General features: G+C 34.6%; 4 protein-coding genes and 2 non-coding genes across 7 annotated transcripts; 1 reads left to right on the top strand and 5 right to left on the bottom strand.

Annotated features, from left to right (window-relative positions):
* Positions 1 to 3683: 3683 nt before the first annotated feature.
* LOC149399571 (small nucleolar RNA snoR114) lies at positions 3684 to 3770 on the bottom strand. The gene has a single exon (XR_016296890.1). It is a non-coding gene; the product is annotated as a small nucleolar RNA snoR114 (small nucleolar RNA).
* A 2-nt stretch (positions 3771 to 3772) lies between these two features.
* On the bottom strand, positions 3773 to 3843 carry TRNAG-GCC (transfer RNA glycine (anticodon GCC)). Its single transcript has one exon. It is a non-coding gene; the product is annotated as a tRNA-Gly (tRNA).
* A 332-nt stretch (positions 3844 to 4175) lies between these two features.
* RUG2 (Regulator of chromosome condensation (RCC1) family protein) lies at positions 4176 to 6901 on the bottom strand. Its single transcript, XM_089612501.1, has 4 exons — positions 6504 to 6901; positions 6003 to 6219; positions 5378 to 5693; positions 4176 to 4962 (listed from the first exon to the last, which is right to left on the bottom strand). Exons 1-4 carry the CDS (start codon positions 6800 to 6802, stop codon positions 4481 to 4483), a joined length of 1314 nt encoding a protein of 437 aa, XP_089468627.1. The 5' UTR covers positions 6803 to 6901; the 3' UTR covers positions 4176 to 4480.
* Positions 6902 to 11315: 4414 nt separating this feature from the next.
* LOC149399574 (Galactose mutarotase-like superfamily protein) lies at positions 11316 to 14200 on the top strand. The gene is made up of 10 exons (XM_089613526.1): positions 11316 to 11477; positions 11575 to 11691; positions 12148 to 12261; positions 12526 to 12577; positions 12766 to 12903; positions 13034 to 13132; positions 13282 to 13379; positions 13537 to 13644; positions 13753 to 13834; positions 13958 to 14200. Exons 1-10 carry the CDS (start codon positions 11407 to 11409, stop codon positions 14021 to 14023), a joined length of 945 nt encoding a protein of 314 aa, XP_089469652.1. The 5' UTR covers positions 11316 to 11406; the 3' UTR covers positions 14024 to 14200.
* Positions 13988 to 16041, bottom strand: LOC149399575 (Tetratricopeptide repeat (TPR)-like superfamily protein). Its single transcript, XM_089613525.1, has one exon. The coding sequence runs from the start codon at positions 15958 to 15960 to the stop codon at positions 14143 to 14145; it is 1818 nt and encodes a 605-aa protein (XP_089469651.1). The 5' UTR covers positions 15961 to 16041; the 3' UTR covers positions 13988 to 14142.
* A 222-nt stretch (positions 16042 to 16263) lies between these two features.
* On the bottom strand, positions 16264 to 17877 carry SYP112 (syntaxin of plants 112). Of its 2 annotated transcripts, none has more exons than XM_089612862.1 (3): positions 17679 to 17877; positions 17467 to 17548; positions 16264 to 17401 (listed from the first exon to the last, which is right to left on the bottom strand). In XM_089612862.1, the coding sequence occupies exon 3, from the start codon at positions 17367 to 17369 to the stop codon at positions 16485 to 16487; it is 885 nt and encodes a 294-aa protein (XP_089468988.1). In that variant the 5' UTR covers positions 17370 to 17401; positions 17467 to 17548; positions 17679 to 17877; the 3' UTR covers positions 16264 to 16484. The 2 variants fall into 2 exon arrangements, with proteins under 2 accessions (XP_089468988.1, XP_089468987.1); XM_089612861.1 differs by having other exon boundaries at positions 16265 to 17401; positions 17467 to 17543.
* Positions 17878 to 18840: the final 963 nt, after the last annotated feature.

Genomic DNA, 18840 nt, shown 5'->3' on the forward strand with positions numbered 1-18840 from the left:
TTCTTTTTTTGTTAATCGTACTTATTCATTGATCGTTACACTTTACTGCTGTCTTCTATATTTTTTCAGTAATAAGAAAAATTATTGGAGAAATTCCACAAATATCTTATTTGAAAATGACTTGGTTTAAACTTTAAATGTGCATATATATATATATATATATATATATATATATATATATTTATATATATATATATATATTTATTTTTTTTAGATTTGTAAACAACTAAGTGACTAACCTATTTATATTGGTGATTTTTAAATTATAATAGCCAATATTTCTCATACTTCCAAAATTACTATTGGTTTCATAAAACTTCGTTCTTATTTGTTTGTTAATTCCAAATTTTTTTCCACTTATTCATCATCGAATTTGAATCATGGAATCGTTCGTCAAATCGGAGACAAGTATTTTGCTTTTTCGAATAGTAAATAATATTTACTATCGAATGGCCGGACTATAAATATTATTTACCATTAAAATTTCAGAGTTTCAGTTATGGTCTTCTATGAGTTAATCGAATTGGAAATAATAATTACCATATTTTATAGTTAATCTAAGAAAGAATTGATCGGAGATGTGGGCTAGGGTTTCGATTATGGTGTTCTATGGGTTAATCGAATTGGAAATAATATTTACTTACCATTTTTTTTAAGTCTGAGAACGGAGACATCTTCGTCGGCTTCGGAAGTGGCAAAATCAGAAAATTGGTGGCGGAAAAGGAGGTCGGAGGCAATATCGGAGGATTGAAGGATTCGAAATCGACGAAGAGTTCGGAGGCAATATCGGAGGATTGAATGATTCGAAATCGACGGAGAGTTCGGAGGCAATATCGGAGGATTAAAAGATTCGGATTCGGATGCAAAAATTTTGGTGAGGGGTAAGATAGAAATATAATATTGTTTGGTAGTGGATTTGGCTAGTTAACTAATTTAAGTGATAATTGGGCTAACAAATAATTGATCGGAGATGCGGGCTAGGGTTTCAATTATGGTGTTCTATGGGTTAATCAAATTGGAAATAATATTTACTTACCATTTTTTTAAGTCTGAGAACGGAGACGTCTTCGTCGGCTTCGGAAGTGGAAAAATCAGAAAATTAGTGGTGGAAAAGGAGGTCGGAGGCAATATCGGAGGATTGAAGGATTCGAAATCGACGGAGAGTTCGGAGGCTATATCGGAGGATTGAAAAATTCGGAGTCGGAGGCAATATTTTTGATGTGTATTTGATGAGGGGTAAAATAAAAATATAATATTGTTTGGTAATGGATTGAGCTAGTTAACTAGTTTAAATGATAATTGGGTTAAAATTTTAAAGGAGGTGACTAATTTTGGTTAGATACCTAACCGGTCCTATTTTTTAGATGATTTGCTTATTATTTTTACTAAAACATTAAAATAAAATGGAAAAGACTAAAAAGAACAAAATAAGTTTATTATTTTTACTAAAACATTAAAATAAAATCGCAAAGACTAAAAAGAACAAAAGAAAAAAGAAGTCTAATGAAACTTTAAGCAACAAAAACTTTAAAAAAATGTAGTACTTCTACAGTAAAAGAGATAATTTTAGGAAAAAAAAAACTAAGATATTCTAAAAATATTTATTAAATGAGACTAGACTAATTTTTATATAATAAAAATAATCTAATACAAATTAAAGGTTTTTTTTTAAATATTTGTTTTTGTAAAATTAAAAGGCTTTAGTAATGTTTGATGCACATGCTGATACTAAGACCAGCTTACCTTCGACGTATTTTTGTATAGATTTATGAGAAAAATTATTTTGTATCCTTTATATCAACGTTTTTAAATAATATTATTTAACATAGGACGAGAGAGTAATATATAATCGATGAGACAAGACTCGCAGTTCTTATTTTCCTGATTTTATATCAACTTTACTGTAAGGTGTCTACTTGTAAAAGAGCGAGGTTCAATCATCATCAAATATAAAAAGCTTTAATCTTACATTTTTTTTTATGTATTAAATGCTTAAATATCTAATATACTGTGTAATTTAAGATTGGTAATACTAAAGTGAATTTTTTTTTTGGGAAAATATCAAGAGTATCTTTCGTGTTTAATCGAAATGCGAGATTTATCACCTATATTTTTAAAAATATTGGACATGTCTCTTTAGTTTAATATAAATGATATATACCTCCCCTAAAAAATGTTATATTACAAATATCACCATTTTCGTTTATTTTTTACAAAAAAACAATTTGAACTCCCCAAAATACCATTAATAGAATAAATATTTATTTACTATTTTATTAAAAAAAATCAAAATATCTCTTTATAAAAAAATAATTATCTCTATATTAGACATATCTCTTTAGTTTAATATAAATGATATATACCTCCCCTAAAAAATGTTATATTACAAATATCACCATTTTCGTTTATTTTTTACAAAAAAATAATTTGAACTCCCCAAAATACCATTAATAGAATAAATATTTATTTACTATTTTATTAAAAAAAATCAAAATATCTCTTTATAAAAAAAATCCTTAACTTTTTATAAAGAAATTTTTAATTTAATTTTTTGTATATAGAATAGAAAATAAAAAATTGTTTCATTAAGGATATTTTGAGGAGTTCAAATTATTTTTTGTAAAAAATAAACGAAAAATTGTGATATTTGTAATACATCATTTTTAGGGGATGTATATGTCATTTATATTAAACTGAAGAGATATGTATGATATTTCTAGAAATAGAGGGGATAAATTTCGCATTTCGATTAACACGAGGGATACTCTTCATAAATTAATTATAAAAAGAAACCTGGATGCCGAACACTATATTTGTGCTGAAAAATTAAAATAACTCGCCAAAATTATGTTTGCACAGAAGAAAGAATTTACTGTAAGCGATTAAGAGCCACCGCTTTTGTACAATGCCACCGATGAAATATTCAGGATGATTTGCAAAATAGTTAAAACTTGTCTAAGATTACAAGAATAATCAAAATGTGCAGTAATCATGTTTCAAAAATAAAAATTGATTTATGATTAAAATTTTTGAATTGATAAACTGTTTATAATAATTGTCAAAATTTTTAATTTTGATGTAAAAAAATATTTGACAATGTTATTTTGGTTAGTTTGTTAGAAATTTGAACGTTGGCTATTTTGCTAATCAATTAGTTTTGAATGAATATTTTGTACAATATTTCCATGTTTGAATGATGACATTTCTAGGGCATGTTACGGCTGAACGAACAAATAACTGAACGAACAAATAACTGAACGAACAAATAACATCATCCAATTAAAACGAAATATCAATTTTTCCGCGAAAATAATAAAACTAATATTATTTTTATTTTCTTATGAGGTATATAAGAAGGATATATAATTTTACTAAAAAAAATAATTTAAAAAACTAAAATAGGTCAAGGGGACATGTTGACCCAGGTATGTATGAGCTATATGTGTCCACGACCGTAACGACCATCACTTTTAATTAGTAGTGTTAATTATGAAATGTAAAAGACTACACTATGAATGTCGGAGTAATTATGACTATGACTTACTTTCAATAAATCGTTATATAAAGTATAAACAAATTTATTAACGATGTAGTGTGTTGACAAATAGATGTTTTTTGGTTTCTGTATAAATATAATAAAAATAAATCATTACGTAGAAAAACAGTCCATTTAATAAAAATAGAAGCTCAGAAACGCATAATGACATCTTTGTGTTCAGATGAGTGTGATGGACCCAACCACCACGTTAGCGCATTTATCATCCTAGCAATCTGCACCAGCCGGGAATCGAACCCGGGTCTGTACCGTGGCAGGGTACTATTCTACCACTAGACCACTGGTGCTTCTTGAGAGATATATCTAATTTTAGTTATATAACTAACTTAAATAGACCATGATTAAGGCAACATTAGTGATGTCAAAGGTTTGTAGCTGGGAAACTATAAGACTTGGTTTTAAAGTTTAAGTAACTACTTATTTTAACGGAAGTCAAGAATTAATCGAGTACAAAAATTTAAAAAGTGAAGGATGAGAGAAGATTTTTTATTTTATTTTTATTTTTAGAAGAGATATCATAGTTCAAAGGGTGCAAACTGCAAACTGATTCTTTGCAAAGTGTAAGATTATACAGTTTTTGGACACCTTTTATACAAAACACGTAATGGGCGACTGACACAAATCTCTTGTGCCATAGATTAACCTAACTAATGAGATAAGCAGTATTACAATGGGATTTGGGAAAGCAAAGTTAGTTCGTTTAAACTCTCGAGCAGGAATGGAAACTAAGCAACACATTTAAAATGGTTTGCTGCCCTTAAAAAAAAAATTCAAAAACAAAATTAGATTCAAAATCGATCAGCCATAGATCATGCCTATGACTAAGAAGGTTTCAAACACCAATGATGTAATCTCACTTTCATGCATGAAAGAATACTTGTCCTCTACAACTTTATTCCCGTAATCAGTAATCTAAACGTTAATTTATTCACCGTCAACGAGAACCAAACTATGGTCGAAACCCGCAACGACTTGCGAGACTCTGCGACCTTCCAGAGAGTCGAGAAAAGCCGGTTCGGGCTCGTCGATCGAGCTTCCCAACCCAAGCCTTCCGTTCTTTCCGCAGCCCCAGACCCACACTTCTCCGGCGGCCGTGAGAGCCGCGGAATGTGCTCGGCCACCACACACCGAGACGGGCTTTTCCGTTTCCAGACCCTCGAGCTTCGAAGGGGCACTCTCCGGCCCCGCTCTCCCGAGCTGTGAGCTCTGATTCCAACCCCACGTGATCACGGTGCCTCCGGGCCCGCTTTCCGTATCGTGTTCGGCGATTGCAAGAGAATGGCCGAGACCCGAGGCGATAGACAAGGGTCTGAATCTTGTGTTGACGGGAAATATTCCGAGATCTTGTCGAGATCTTCCTAATTGACTGTATACGTTGCTTCCACAACTTAAAAGGACTCCGTTACCTTAAAAAAGAGCAATGTGATAAAAATAAATATTCATGCAATTTACAAGATCCACATGATCCTATTTAAGAATTGTTGACATTCATTGACAAAAGATTAAGGAGTATCCTAGAGACCATGAACTCTCCCAAGAGCACAAGGTTCAGTCAATCTGTGTATCATTCTCCCGAATAATTATTTCTAATCTCTATGTATTATAAATTCACCCATTAATTAGCTACTACCTATTACAAGTTGCACTTTTGGTAAAAATAGAGATCCCTAGGTTGTGCTTTAGAGGGGCTTGAACCTAGGACTTCTTGGAAATAAACCAAGGGCCTGACCACCCAACATAAAACGCTCAGATTTCTACACCTAAGATCTTAACAAACCCACAAGTAGCAACTTGAAAAAAAAAAAAAAAAAAAAATCGTACCGCAGAGGATGAGGGAATGGTCGAGTCCACAAGAAATGTCGACAACACCGTCGTCAATTTCTGTAATTTGACACGGATCCCATACAATTGGCATGTTGTTCTCCTTTTCCATTGATTCCAAAACCAGTTTCTGGGCAGCCTCGAGCGTCGAACTCGAGAGATCTCTTCGATTTCTGATGGAGTTTGATTCGGATTCTAGCGACGACGGCTCTAGAGTTCCTCCAATGTTTCCTAACCTACCGTCCGCAGAATAGCCCCACCCAAACAATTTCCCGTCCTCAGTCTGAGCCAGAGCATGTCCCCAACCAAATGAAACCTTCGATCAAAAGAGCCAAATAAGGATTTTGTTAGGACACTCAGCACCAAGATAATTAGTTGATTTTTTCTTCTATTAAAAAAAAATTAGTCTATAAATCAGAGATTTGTAAGAATCATCTCCGAGGAATGAATTAGTTTTGTGTAAGGCTTAGCATTTTTTGAGAGTCCTATCATTTCTATCAATGGAAATCGAAGGTTCTTATTATATTCACTAAACAGATTTCTCGTTTCTTAATTCTTACAGATTACCAATATAACGTGCTCTTAATATCACTAAGAAACATGTCTTCCTAGATTAGTTTCACACCTTAATTATCTTTTCCCCGGAAAGTGCTTCGACTTTGGAAGGCAAAACAGCCTCGATGACTTCTTTTCCGAGACCAAGCTGGCCGCGCTTGGACTTTCCCCAAGTCCACAGAGAGCCATCGTCTCCGATCGCAGCTGAAACAACTCCGGAGCCAAAAGCAGCCTTGACTCTCACTCGGTCCAGCCCTATTACTCTTCTAGGCTCATTCCATGAATCTCTTCCAAGGAAAAAGGATAAGAAAAATCTTAATTATGTCCGAATCTTTCTGGAATGAAATCGACATTCATTGGAAACCACTTAGAAAGCCTTCAAACCATCACCAATTAACCATAAATAGTTTTTTAAATACTCACATCGTCATATATTGCAGAAATACCATTCAATTCAATTCAACCATCAACAACAGACTCACACAATGATCAAATTCAGGCTAATAGGGAGCTTAATTCCTTTCCCATTCAAAAAAGAAAAGAATAAGGAACAGAAATTTGAAGTTTTTACCTAGGGGAAGAGAATCCACGGCCAAGCTGAGCTTCGAGGTCTCGTCCCCAAGCCCAGAGGTGTCCGTCGGAAGTGACGGCGAGCGAGTGATAGTGACCGGCTTCGACAGCGGAGATTTCCGATGGAATCGAACCTACTCTGGTCGGTTCGAAAGCGTCGATGCCGAGGCCGGCAACGGAGCTCGGCAGTCCCAGCGCGCCGTGGCTTCCATCGCCGAAGCTCATCACGGTGCTCGAGAATCTTCTTCGGACAGCCATATTTAGAATCTTGCTACGATTGAGAAGTGATCGTACGAGCATTTTTGACTTTTCGGTCCGGTACGGTTTCTGAGTGTTCGCTTCGGCGGAACTGCTGTCCGGTGACTTGACTTGATGAGCGAGTTTGCACTTCGTTATTACTTACGGAGATGGGAAGGGAAAATAAAATAAGGAAAGAGATTTATCTCTTCGATTTCTACAAATATCAAACAAATCCCATAAGTTTAATATAAATAATATACACCTCATTTAAAAAATATTATATTACAAATATCACCATTTTCGTTTATTTTTATCAAAAAAATAAATTAAACTCTCCAAAATATCCTTAATAGAATAAATATTTATTTACTATTTTATTAAAAAAATCAAAATCTCTCTTTATAAAAAATATCCTTAACTTTTTATAAAGAAATTTTTTAATTTTTTTTTGTATATAGAATAGAAAATAAAAAATTATTTCATTAAGTGTATTTTAGAGATTTCAATTTTTTTTTGTAAAAAATAAACGAAAAATGTGATATTTGTAATATAATATTTTTTTACGGGAGGTATATGTCATTTATATTAAACTGAAGGGATATGTTTGATATTTCTAGAAATCGAATAGATAAATCTCACATTCGATTAGACACGAGGGATACTCTTTATATTTTTCCAAAAAATAACCACAATGATTAATATATTTGTACGTCAAAATTTATCCAAAATAATCTACTAATCATTTACTGTACCAATTCTATAGTGCCCAATTTAAAAATTATTATCTAATTAAATTTGTTACAAAAAATTAGATTCGTGAACACTTTAATATAAATTTAGTTTCTCTATTTAAAAAGAGATGATAATTTTTTTTAGGGTTTTAAATCTTCATCCTTGCTTCGCTACTTTCTTCGTGGACTCCAATTTCGTCTGTTTTCCATTGTCAACTAGCGATAAATTTATGATTCTTCGCGATCGTTGTTCGGAGCTCAGTGTCGCTATCATCTCCGCCGTTATGAGTTTGTCTCCATTGTACAAATTTATGTCGATTGATCCCGTCTCTAATGCGCATTTTTTTAATTTTTTTTCCTTTATGTTTAAATAAGCTATAGATAGATCTGATCTTATAATGTGTATTTTTAAGACCATCTCCAACCCATAACATCAAATTGGTGTAACTTTTACATCAAATTGGTGTAACTTTTACATCAAATTTAATGCAACTACGGTGTTTTCACTTCAATATTTTTTTTTATATATACTTTTCAATATTACTTCATATCAATTGCATATTAATTCCTCTATTGATTTGTTACGTCAATAATAATTTTATTAAATATTAGACTATTTTTTATATCAACAATATTAAATTAATTTATATTAATATTAAATATTATGTAAAGGCTACAAAAATAATATTAAAAAAATCACCCTAAAAAACAATCATATTTTTGGATAACATACATAGAATAAAGATTACATAAACATTGCATTTCATGGGCAAAATTAAATACTTAATAAATTAGGGGAAAAAATACACCCAAGAAAAAGTAATTGGTGTGTATTTTATTTTGTATGTATTGTGCTTAATTAATGTTATGTATTTTATTTATGTTATCTTATTTATTCTCTTTTTTAATTGATGATATGTATTTTTTATATAAATTATGATCAAAATAATAAATTAATTTTTTTGGGGGTGAATTTACAATTAAAAATTATGTTATATCAAATTTGGTGTGTGGATGAATAATCTCACACCAAATTTGGTGATACACTATTTATTTACATCAAATTTGATGTAGGATTTGGTGTGGGTTGAAGCAAACTCACACTCTCCAATCCACACCAAATATGTCACTTCTCACATTAAATTCGGTGTGGGTTGAAGTTGCTCTAACAGTGTGATTTTAATTCGATTTTACAAGTCTCATACAAAAAAATGATTTCTTTGTTAATGGCGTGGATTACACTCGTACGTCCCAGCAAACGAAATGTGTAACTGATGAATGCATAATTTTTTTTGTCCGTAATATATTGACTAAAAGATTGGTAACTCATTATTCTTATTATATTTGTAATTGTTTTTGTGGTCTACTTTTTATTTTTGTAAGAACTTCTTTTTGAGCTTGCTCAAAAATCTAAACTGTTTTGGCTTTTATCAAAATATTTTCGTTGAGGAGCCATTTTAATAAAAATAATAATAAATAATAATATAGTTGTTAAAACAAATTGATCATAGTCGTAGAGGATGCGAAGTGCTCTATTTGCGGATGCTTGGTATTGTTAAAATGTTATGCGTAGAGACTAAATATCGTAAATGAATGCAAAGTATAACCTAGTTCCTCTAAAAAAACTGGGCAATTAAAAAAAAATCGCTCATATGGGCATGACTATGTTATTATGGATTTGTGGGCATATATGGAGCAAGAGAGATCAGGGCAGGGAATTTCGAATACAAGATGATAAATAAATACTCTCCAAAGCTTAGTCTGAACTGTAAATGCAACGCTTATCTGAGCAAGATGAAATGTGATATCATCAACTATGATTTTCGACTTGGTAATGAAAAGGTACCTTAGTCCTTGTGATTACCTTTTAATCTCCTTCGTTTCACACTTACTCGTCGGGATTATCTTTCAAACTCCTTCATTTGAAATCGTACTTACTCTTTTAAACTTTTAAAAACTAAACTAACAATTTATTAGGAAAAAAAAAAAAGATTTTTGAATTAATAATTCTACATGGTATCAGAGCAAGTTATGCGTTATGTGAGATTCGAACTAAGCACAACTTAGTCTGATAACATGTAAGATAACCAATTGACCCAAATAATCTTATTTGTATGAATGTCAATATTTAATATTAATACAATACATATCATTCTAAATTTATCCGGTTATAATTTCATCCCAACTTTCGTTTTCCTAATAGCTCAGTTTTAATTAGTTGTCTTGTTTTATCTAAAATAAATACATTAAAATGCATAGTAAAGGTTATAATAAATATGTAAAATACCTTCTTTTTTGTTATAAATGTAAAATACCTCATTAGAAAGGAGGATTTAGTCTCAACAAATCCTATCTATATAATTTACCAAAAATAAAAATAATATCATCAAACAATCTGTCCAACATACAAGAGGGGCTGGTTCGTTTTTTTTTTCTTTCCTAACCTAACGAAGTCAGTGGCAATTGCCAAAAAAAAAAAAAAAATCAACGAAGGAACTAAAATTCAAAATTTTAAAGAAGAAATTAGAAAAATTAAAAATTAAGGATGAAATTGTTAAAATTTAAAAGTTCGAGTCAAAATTACAAAAAAAATCAAAATGTTTGAAATTAAAAGAATCAAATTATGATTGTGGATGTTCATATGGAATGGGTGTAGAAAGAGTCCGTCCATCCCTTTTTCCAGTTTACGAAAGTAGAAATTCTATTTGGTGAAGGTAGATCCGCAGAAATGAAATGTTGTTTTTGTTGAATTTTTTTGTCCATTTTGCTTTTTTTATTTTTTTATTTTTTTTTATTTTTTTATTATTTTTTTTTATCTTGTTTTATTGATAGTTGGATCATTTTGCACTCATGATCATACTCAAATTATAATTTTATTACAAAAACCCTTAAAAGTTAAAACTAGTATAACTAAAAGAACGAGATTAGACACATAATTATTTAAATCCGTTTTGTTAATCTATAGTCTAATTATTTAATAGTTAAGAAAATAATATAGCTAAAACAACATACATAAACCATGTTACGGTAACAAAAGTTGGTGGCAGGGGTGGTGGATTATCCTCTATTTTTTACTTATCAGAAGTCACATCTCTATAAATGAAAAATTATTTTTGATGTAGTACTGAGAATCACTTCTCAGTTGCTAAAATTGCTTACAATTGTATATTGATCTTGTTTGAAAGTTGCTGAAGTTAGGAATGAGGATATGTAAGCTGTGTGTGTGTGCATGCGTGTGTTTTTTAGTTTTTGTTTTTGTTTTTTTTTTTTACAGATTTGTATATGTGTGTGGTTGTACTTGTATGTATGCGTACGAGAGAGAGCATTTTTTTAAACATAATAATAAATAAATAAAAAAAATAAATAAAAAAATTAAAAAAATACCAGTTTACTTTTAATTGCTTAACACCAAAAGCTAACAAAAGAACTATATTTGTTACAATATAAGATTACAAAATCAGTTATCTAAGATTTCGAAATTCAAGGAGTAAACAACAATTCACCCCTGAATTTTTTTTTTTTAGGAAACGTGGTCGGAGTCAGGAAATATCATAGAAGCCCTCACGTATGGCGGAGGAAAACCGTGGTTACAAACAAGAATGAAACAGAAATCAACGGAAGATAACAGAAATAAACTCAAACAACAAGGGCCCTAGGAAGCCGTGCGGGACCGCAACTCGCGATCATCGACCCTAATGGCCTCTTCCGAACAAGGCGGGACTAAACCCACCCCTGAATTTATTCGTGTAAAAGTTGAAAGAAGAATATATATATAATTAAGGGATCCCTATAATTAATCCTTTTAAAAACTTATAGCTATTTTTGCAAGAATATCCGAATTTTTTTGTTCTACGGACAAAATAGACAACGGCTTAAACGACCACGTACCTATTTGGAGTCTCTCAGCTCACTCCTTCACACTCTCACACAGAGATGGCTATGGCTTCTTCAATGGCGATTCCGGTTCCCACTCCAACACGCTCGTCCTTTCGCCGAGTCAACAGGTCTGCTAATAGAGATCTGATTTTATCTTTATCTTAATCCATTTTTCTTTCTTTGAAAGAATTATTTGAACACGCGATTTCGGACCTCGTGTGGCAGATATTCAGGTACAATGGCGTTTGCGAGCTTGAGCAGAGAAAGTGCTTCCCTGGGCGTGAAGGTCACCGAAGGAGAAGGCGCTTTACCCAAAGTCGTCTTGACTTCTTCTCATGGAAGGTAATTCCAATTTAATCCAGTCCATGTCAATTTTCAACGCATTTCTCGATTTATGTGGAGATTCTGATATAATACACAGGATTGTTAATGTTAATAGCGATGTTAAATTGAAGCATTTGCTACTTTGCCGACGATTATAAATGAAAGTTATAAAATTCGTAATTTCTTATTTTGTTTTGTTTCCGTTGCTCAGATTCATGTCTGATTTTTTCCGTGTAAGGAATTGAAGTTGATAAGAGTAGAGGAATTTATTTAGGATTCATCAGTGGTTTAGAGTTTTGAACTGAAGCCGAGGCATCGTTTGGTAGTGTTGATGGAAATACAGGTAGTACAATATTGTTTAAAGGAAATGACATATGCTAATGAATGAAGTTTGAGATAGAGATTCATATGTTATAAAATGGTGTCTTTATTTTATTTTTTGATTGTTCCTTATTTTTTTTTTCCTTTTTGCAGTGAGGCTGATATATACTTATTTGGGGGTTGCATTACATCTTGGAAAGTCCCAAGCGGAAAGGACCTACTGTTTGTCAGGCCTGATGCTGTATTCAATAAAAAGAAGCCAATCAGGTTCTCTTCGCTTTGATTTTCTAACACTTGTATAGTTGTATGGCATGGTTTAGTAATTGGATCATATGACGCTATACTTTGTGTCTTGTATTGCTGAACTGTTCAAAATGACCTTCACAAACAATAACCCAGTTATGATAATACCCAACATTGTGTCAAGTCGTGTTCAAGGACTTTTTTTGAGGATTCTGAAATTCATTACTTTCTATTTTCTATCATAATTATCTGGAGCATGGTTTCTTAATTAAATTTTTGTTGCGACAGTGGAGGAGTTCCACACTGTTTTCCACAGTTTGGGCCTGGAAAGATCCAGCAGGTATGCTTGTTTTATGTCCTGTTTTTTCTTTTCTTTTCCCCTCGGTCATCAAACATTAGTTATTATGTTCCCAAAAATATTCGTACATCACAAAATCTCTTACGTGCATTTTTTTTTTCATATTAAATATTCAAGCCTTGATTTCTTAACAACGCCGTAAATTTTATAAAAATGTGCTGATTCTACAGCATGGCTTTGGAAGAAATTTGGATTGGTCTGTTGTCGACACTGAAAATGTAGAAGGAAACCCTGCTGTAACTTTAGAGCTAAAGGACGAACCTTACAGTCGTGCCATGTGGGATTTCAGCTTTCGGGCTTTGTATAAGGTTAGCTCCGAGAATAACGTGTTACTAATAGTAATAAATCATCCATATCCACAATAGGTATTGTACATAATTCGTTCCGTATGTTTTTTTGTTTGTTTTAATTGTCATTCCATCATTCCTTATGTTACAGGTACTTCTGAAAGAGAACAGTCTTTCTACTGAACTCGTGGTTACAAATACAGACGACAAGCCATTTTCATTCAGCACCGCACTCCATACATATTTTGCTGTAAGTATCGAGTTACATATTGTGGTTTGTTGAATCTTTATACGAATTCGTTTCCGAACTCATAGTGACAATGTGAAAGCAAGTTTTAGGTATTATATGATCTCAGATTAAATCATAATTGTAAAGCATCTTTCTCCTTTATGATGCAGGCTTCTGTAACAGGGGCGTCAGTTAGAGGCTTAAAAGGCTGCAGATCTCTAAATAAAGACCCTGACCCAAAGAATCCAGTGGAAAGCACTGAAGAAAGGTTCGTTTCGAAACCTTAAGAAGATTTTACTTTTTCTATTCCAATTCAAACAAAACTGATCTGATAAGAAAAATGTAGTTTTGTATAGTGTTTTTTTTTTTTTTTTTTTTTTTTTTTTTTTTTTTTTTTTCCCCTGATAGTTGTCTTATGTAAACAGGGACGTAGTCACTTTTCCCGGATTTGTAGATTGCGTTTACCTCGACACCCCTAATGAATTGCTTCTCGATAATGGCTTGGGTGATGTCATTTCTATCAAGAATACAAAGTGAGTATAAAAAAGAGCTCAACATTCGGTTAACGTTTACTTGGTTTCTGTAATTTTTGTTATATACATATCTCACATTCTTGGCACCCTGTAAATTTTGCGTCGTAGTTGGACCGATGCTGTGCTGTGGAATCCGCATTTGCAGATGGAAGCGTGCTATAAAGATTTTGTCTGCGTAGAAAATGCTAAGGTGTGACACTCGTTTCTAAGTTTCACGTGTCACTATTTTGAACAAAAAAAAAGGTCTTGATTAGTGCAACATTCTTCCTCATATGTGTAACGTTGTTTTTGTTTTCTCTCACGCCTCTTTCAGATCAGAGACACAAAGTTAGAGCCTGGACAATCTTGGATTGCTACGCAGCATCTCAGCATCAACTGAAGTGTCCAATTTTGTAGCCTTTTCTTTTTCTTTGCATATTCTGAAGATTTGATATGAAATAAAAGCATACATTGACTCAAACCTGTGGTGAATCGAGAATGTAAATGATTACTTGATTATCACCAATAATCTCCACAAGAGCACTTCCCTTCCTTGAAAACATGGAAACGAACTCTATCTCGCAAAATTATGTCTCTCTCGTAAATATCTGATATGAGCTTCGCTGCATTATGGCAGTCTTGACAAACTCGCAGGTTATTGAAAACTCGAACAGGTTCCCCCGAATTACTCTTGATCAGCCCGAATGTGATAGCAAGTTTCTCACTGTGCTGCTGAATCGCCGTCTGTTTTTCTGCTTCATCAAGGTCGAGTAACAAATCGCCAGTCACAGGTTCGTATCCTCGTTCTCGCAGTCTCTTGGCTACTGATTCCCACGCACGATTTATTTCCTGGATTTGCGGATGAGACCTGTCCCCGGAAAAAAATTCATGGATGATCCCATTCGCGCTGATCAAACTACAGCCCGGGAGTTTCAAAACTCTTGAATCTCTCATCCGATTCCGAACGTTCACCGCTTGGTCCCACTCTCCCGCCGCGGCGTGGATTTTCGACAACTGAATATATCGTCCATCGTGTTTAGGGTCGAGTTCAATCAGCATATTTCCTATCTGCTTTCCTAACTCGAGGTTTCTATGGATATTACAGGCGTTGAGAAGCGCCCCTAAAATGGTTTTGTTTGGCTTCAGAGGCATTGCATCGAGAAAATCTTTTGCTTCTTTTAGCAAGCCTGATCGGCCCAATAGATCAACCATGCATCCATAGTGCTCTATCGTGGGGTTTTTGATGCTCCGAAATAATAGTTTCCCTTCATCGATCAGTCTCGCGTGGCTACAAGCAGTTAGAATCGCGGTGAAAGTTATGCTGTTAGGCTTGATTCCCGAGTCTTGCATCTTTTCAAACCATTCGAGAGCTTCTCTTCCCCGGCCGTGAATCGCAAAGCCTTCTATCATTGCAGTCCATGTCGAGACCTCTTTTCTCTTCGTGTCTCGGAAAATCTTGAGAGCACTTTCAATGTCGCCGCACTTGACGTACATGTCGATAAGAGCACAACCCAATCTCGAATCAACGTGAATTCCGTTTTTTTCAATGTAGGAACAGATCCAATTCCCTAGTTCCAACGCTCCGAGACGAGAACAAGCCGCGAGGGAACTCGTTAGGGCTACATTATCAGGTTCAAAGCCGTCCATTTGCATCTCGTGGAACAAGCTCAAAGCTTCTTTTTCCAAACCCGCGTTCACATATCCGGAAATCATTGTCGTCCACGAGATGATGCTCTTCTTCTCTGGCGTGTTTCTGAAGAACTCTTCGGCTTTACTCATCTCGCCGAGTCTCACGTACCCGTGAATCATCGAGTTCAAAGAAACGATGTCTCGCTCCGGGATTCTGTCGAAAATGAGATTCGCTGATTCGATGTTGCCTTTTGCAGCGTAGACATGAAGCAGCGAGTTCAAAGCGTAGATTTCCGACCCAAATCCCATCTTGACAATGCGAGCGTGGATTTGTTTTGTTTCTTCCAAAGCTGACAAAGCCGAACATGCTTTGAGCACGGATGGGAAAGTGTAGTTGTTTTGAGGAGCAGACCGGCTGACCATTCGACAGTAAAACTTCAAGGCCTCTTCTGGTTCGGCACTGTTTGCATAGGCTTTGATCATCGCGTTCCACATGAAAGCATTGGGACTTTTAAATCCGTCGAAAACCTTCCGAGCGTGGATTAAATTACCGGGATTTCGTAAAGCGTAGAAAGCTAAGAGCTTGCTTGCCGGGACTAAGTCTGAAACTTGGCCTGTTTTCAACATCCGGGCGTGTATCTGCTTTAGCTCTTCCATATCAGAACATCTTTCAAGCAAAGATAATGTATTTGAAGTTACAGAAGCCATGAAAGATGTCACTGCAGTGCAGTTGAAGTGTTTTGTTGGCTCAAATTGCTGAAGCAAGAAAGATATATGGATAAGGTTCTCCAATGCAACGTTTTCTTAGTGGTCCATTTCCTTTATAATTTTCTTTTATCACTTTCGTATAGTCAAGATGTTTTTTTTTTTTTTTTTTTTTTAAATCCTTGAAAATTATTTTGACCCCACAACCAAAAATCAAATAACATCAATAAAAGATTCGTAATCGTCTATTTATAATGCAAGAAAGAACCACCGTTTCGGTAGGAAAAAAAAAAAAAAAAATCTCAGATCATAAACACAATTTGAATAAAATCCCAAGCACTTCGCTGAATTGCATTTCTATTTAACGAGGATATTAACAGAATTGTCAACAAACTAACCGAAGAACTCGAACAAACCCCAACCCATTAAGGAACATAAAAAAAAAACCCTATAGGAGCTCAGAAAGCTCAACCAAGACATAAACAGCCCAAACCCAGTAGACCCACTTAGTCTTCTTCGATCAAAACTCAAGAAGCCAACATGGAAATCAAGCAGACCAAGAGGATGACTATAATAACAGCCCAAACCCAGTACACCCACTTAGTCTTCTTCTTCTTCATCTGCGCCGCGTAGTAGAGACTCCCGGTCCCGCCGCTGACGAACTCGCCGGCTCCGGCGACGTTCTCCTCGATGTCGTCTATCCTCTCTCCCTGGGCCTCGACAAGGACCGCCATGTCCAAGAAAACCTGCCCTAGCCGGTCCAGGCTCCGGCGAAGCTCCACGACCCCCTCGTGCCTCGCCTTGTTCCCCAAGTCAGCCTCGCTCTTCCCTTCGAACATCTCGACCCTCACCGCCCCCGAAACCATCTTCTCCACCAGATCCTCGCTCGGCAACTCCCCCGTGTTGCAGTAGTACTTCCTCCTCAGATCCTCTCTGTGATCCGCCGCGATCTTCTCTCTCAGCGAGTGGAAATTCACCACGATCTCCCTCAGCTTCGCTCTCAAGCCGTTCGTCACCGAGACCCGAGAACGGTCCAGCGGAGTCCCCGCCCCGTGGGCCCCGCGGCTCTCCGCGTTCGACCTGTCGAGGCCCTCTAGCCGCTCCTTGACCGTCCGAGTCTTTCGGAGAATCGATGCCACGTCGGAGTCTGTGCGGTCCCTCAGGCCGCGGAGGATCTTCGTGCTGTGCGTCGATTTTGCCTCCTCGTTCAGCGATCGGAGGTCGGACAAGAGATTGGTTATCTCTTCGATCTCTGACCTCACCGCCTCGACTTCTCTCTGAAAATCGGAGATATTCTCTTCTCCCTGGTGTTGCTGGCCCTTCTCGAGGTCGTGGCTCGATTCGCTGTCGATCTTGGCTTGTTTCTTGAGATCGACATAACTTAGGAACGATTTCGTCATCAGATCGTTCATCTTCGCTGAGACTGAGTGAATAGTCAAGAAACCTGGAGAGATAGTTTTCAAGTTAGAGAACGATAAAAAATTTAAGTCGATATCAATTTCGATTTACCTTTGGGATAATCAAGAATCGGATGATGTTTCTCTGGTCTGATTCAGTCTCTGATTCTCTCTTTTCCTCTCCAAGATCTGAACTTCGCGTCAGAGAAACACAATGATCGGAGTCAGAAAAGAATAAAGTGTGTAACGAAACCCTAAGAGAACGAAAACGAAATTTTCCTTGGAGAATAAGAAATGCAACGGAGGAAACAGAAGCGAAAATACCTTGGAGAATAAGAATCAATGGCTTTTTCCTCTCTCTTTTTTTTTTTTTTTTTTTTTTTTTTAACTTCGGAGCGAATTTAATTACTCTATTCCTTTGAGTCGGAGAAGAAGAAAGTGTTCTGAATGAATGGGAGAGAAATGATGAAGAAGAGAGAAGAGGAGAAAGAAGGAGAGTCTTTCTTATAAGTTTCGATTTATTTCAAATTCAAATTCTGGTTTAATAGCCGTTTATTTAATATAGACGGTGAATGGGGAAAAAACGATAGCGCGGATTTAGGTAATGAATCGGTCGTTTATACGAATTTTGATGTCGTTTTTTTATATTTACATGCCAGATTTGTTTACTTTCGGAAAATATGTTAATTTGTTTACTGGATTTCTGGTGTCATATCATACCCGAGCTTGTTTGTATTTTATTTTTGTTATTTAAATAAAATAAAAAAAACTTCAAGATTAACCTCTTGAAATGTTTGTTTTTAAGTAGACAATTGTTTTTGTTGTAAATAGTCTGTTTTAATTAAGGAAAACAACATGTATCTAGCCAAACAAACATTTTTTTTTCTTGATAAACCAAACTATTCTTTGTCGTACATTGGATGGATATTCATCGAAATAAACTCTTTAAAGTGTATATTCACGTCTGCGCATCTATAGCCGAGCAAGCCTTTGTCAATGCGTTTGCACTATGTTGACTGCCTTAGTCTTCGATTCGAGCTCACCAAAGTCTACCATAGGATCACATTTCCAAAATTTACGTAATTTAATGTTTCATTTCAAACCCTCGTTGTAAAATCTCAAATCCTCAGTATGGTATAGTTTTCCAATATTCGATGTAGTTGAGATTTTAGCCCAATCAAATTTATCCTTGGCATGTTTTCTCAATTTAGCTAAATAGCCAATTAAATTAATTAATGTACAAAATAGCTAGTTAAAATTTGTCTAAAAGCAATAAAATAGCTAAAATTTACAAAAATGTGCAAGTAACGTTTAAATTGACCCTCCCAATAATTTTTTTTAATGTCGTAAATTACTCATATATAGTGTCAATATTTTTATATACTGACAGAATTAACAAAAAAAAATTGACAACGTAATTTTGATTATTTTATCAAAACTTAATACTTAAATAATTTTGTTAATCAATGGATTTTTTTTTTGGTAG

Source organism: Urtica dioica, chromosome 4, assembly GCF_054948205.1.
Source record: "Urtica dioica subsp. dioica isolate 48M chromosome 4, U.dioica_male_clone48M_v1_H2, whole genome shotgun sequence".
Classification (NCBI taxonomy): Eukaryota; Viridiplantae; Streptophyta; class Magnoliopsida; order Rosales; family Urticaceae; genus Urtica; species Urtica dioica.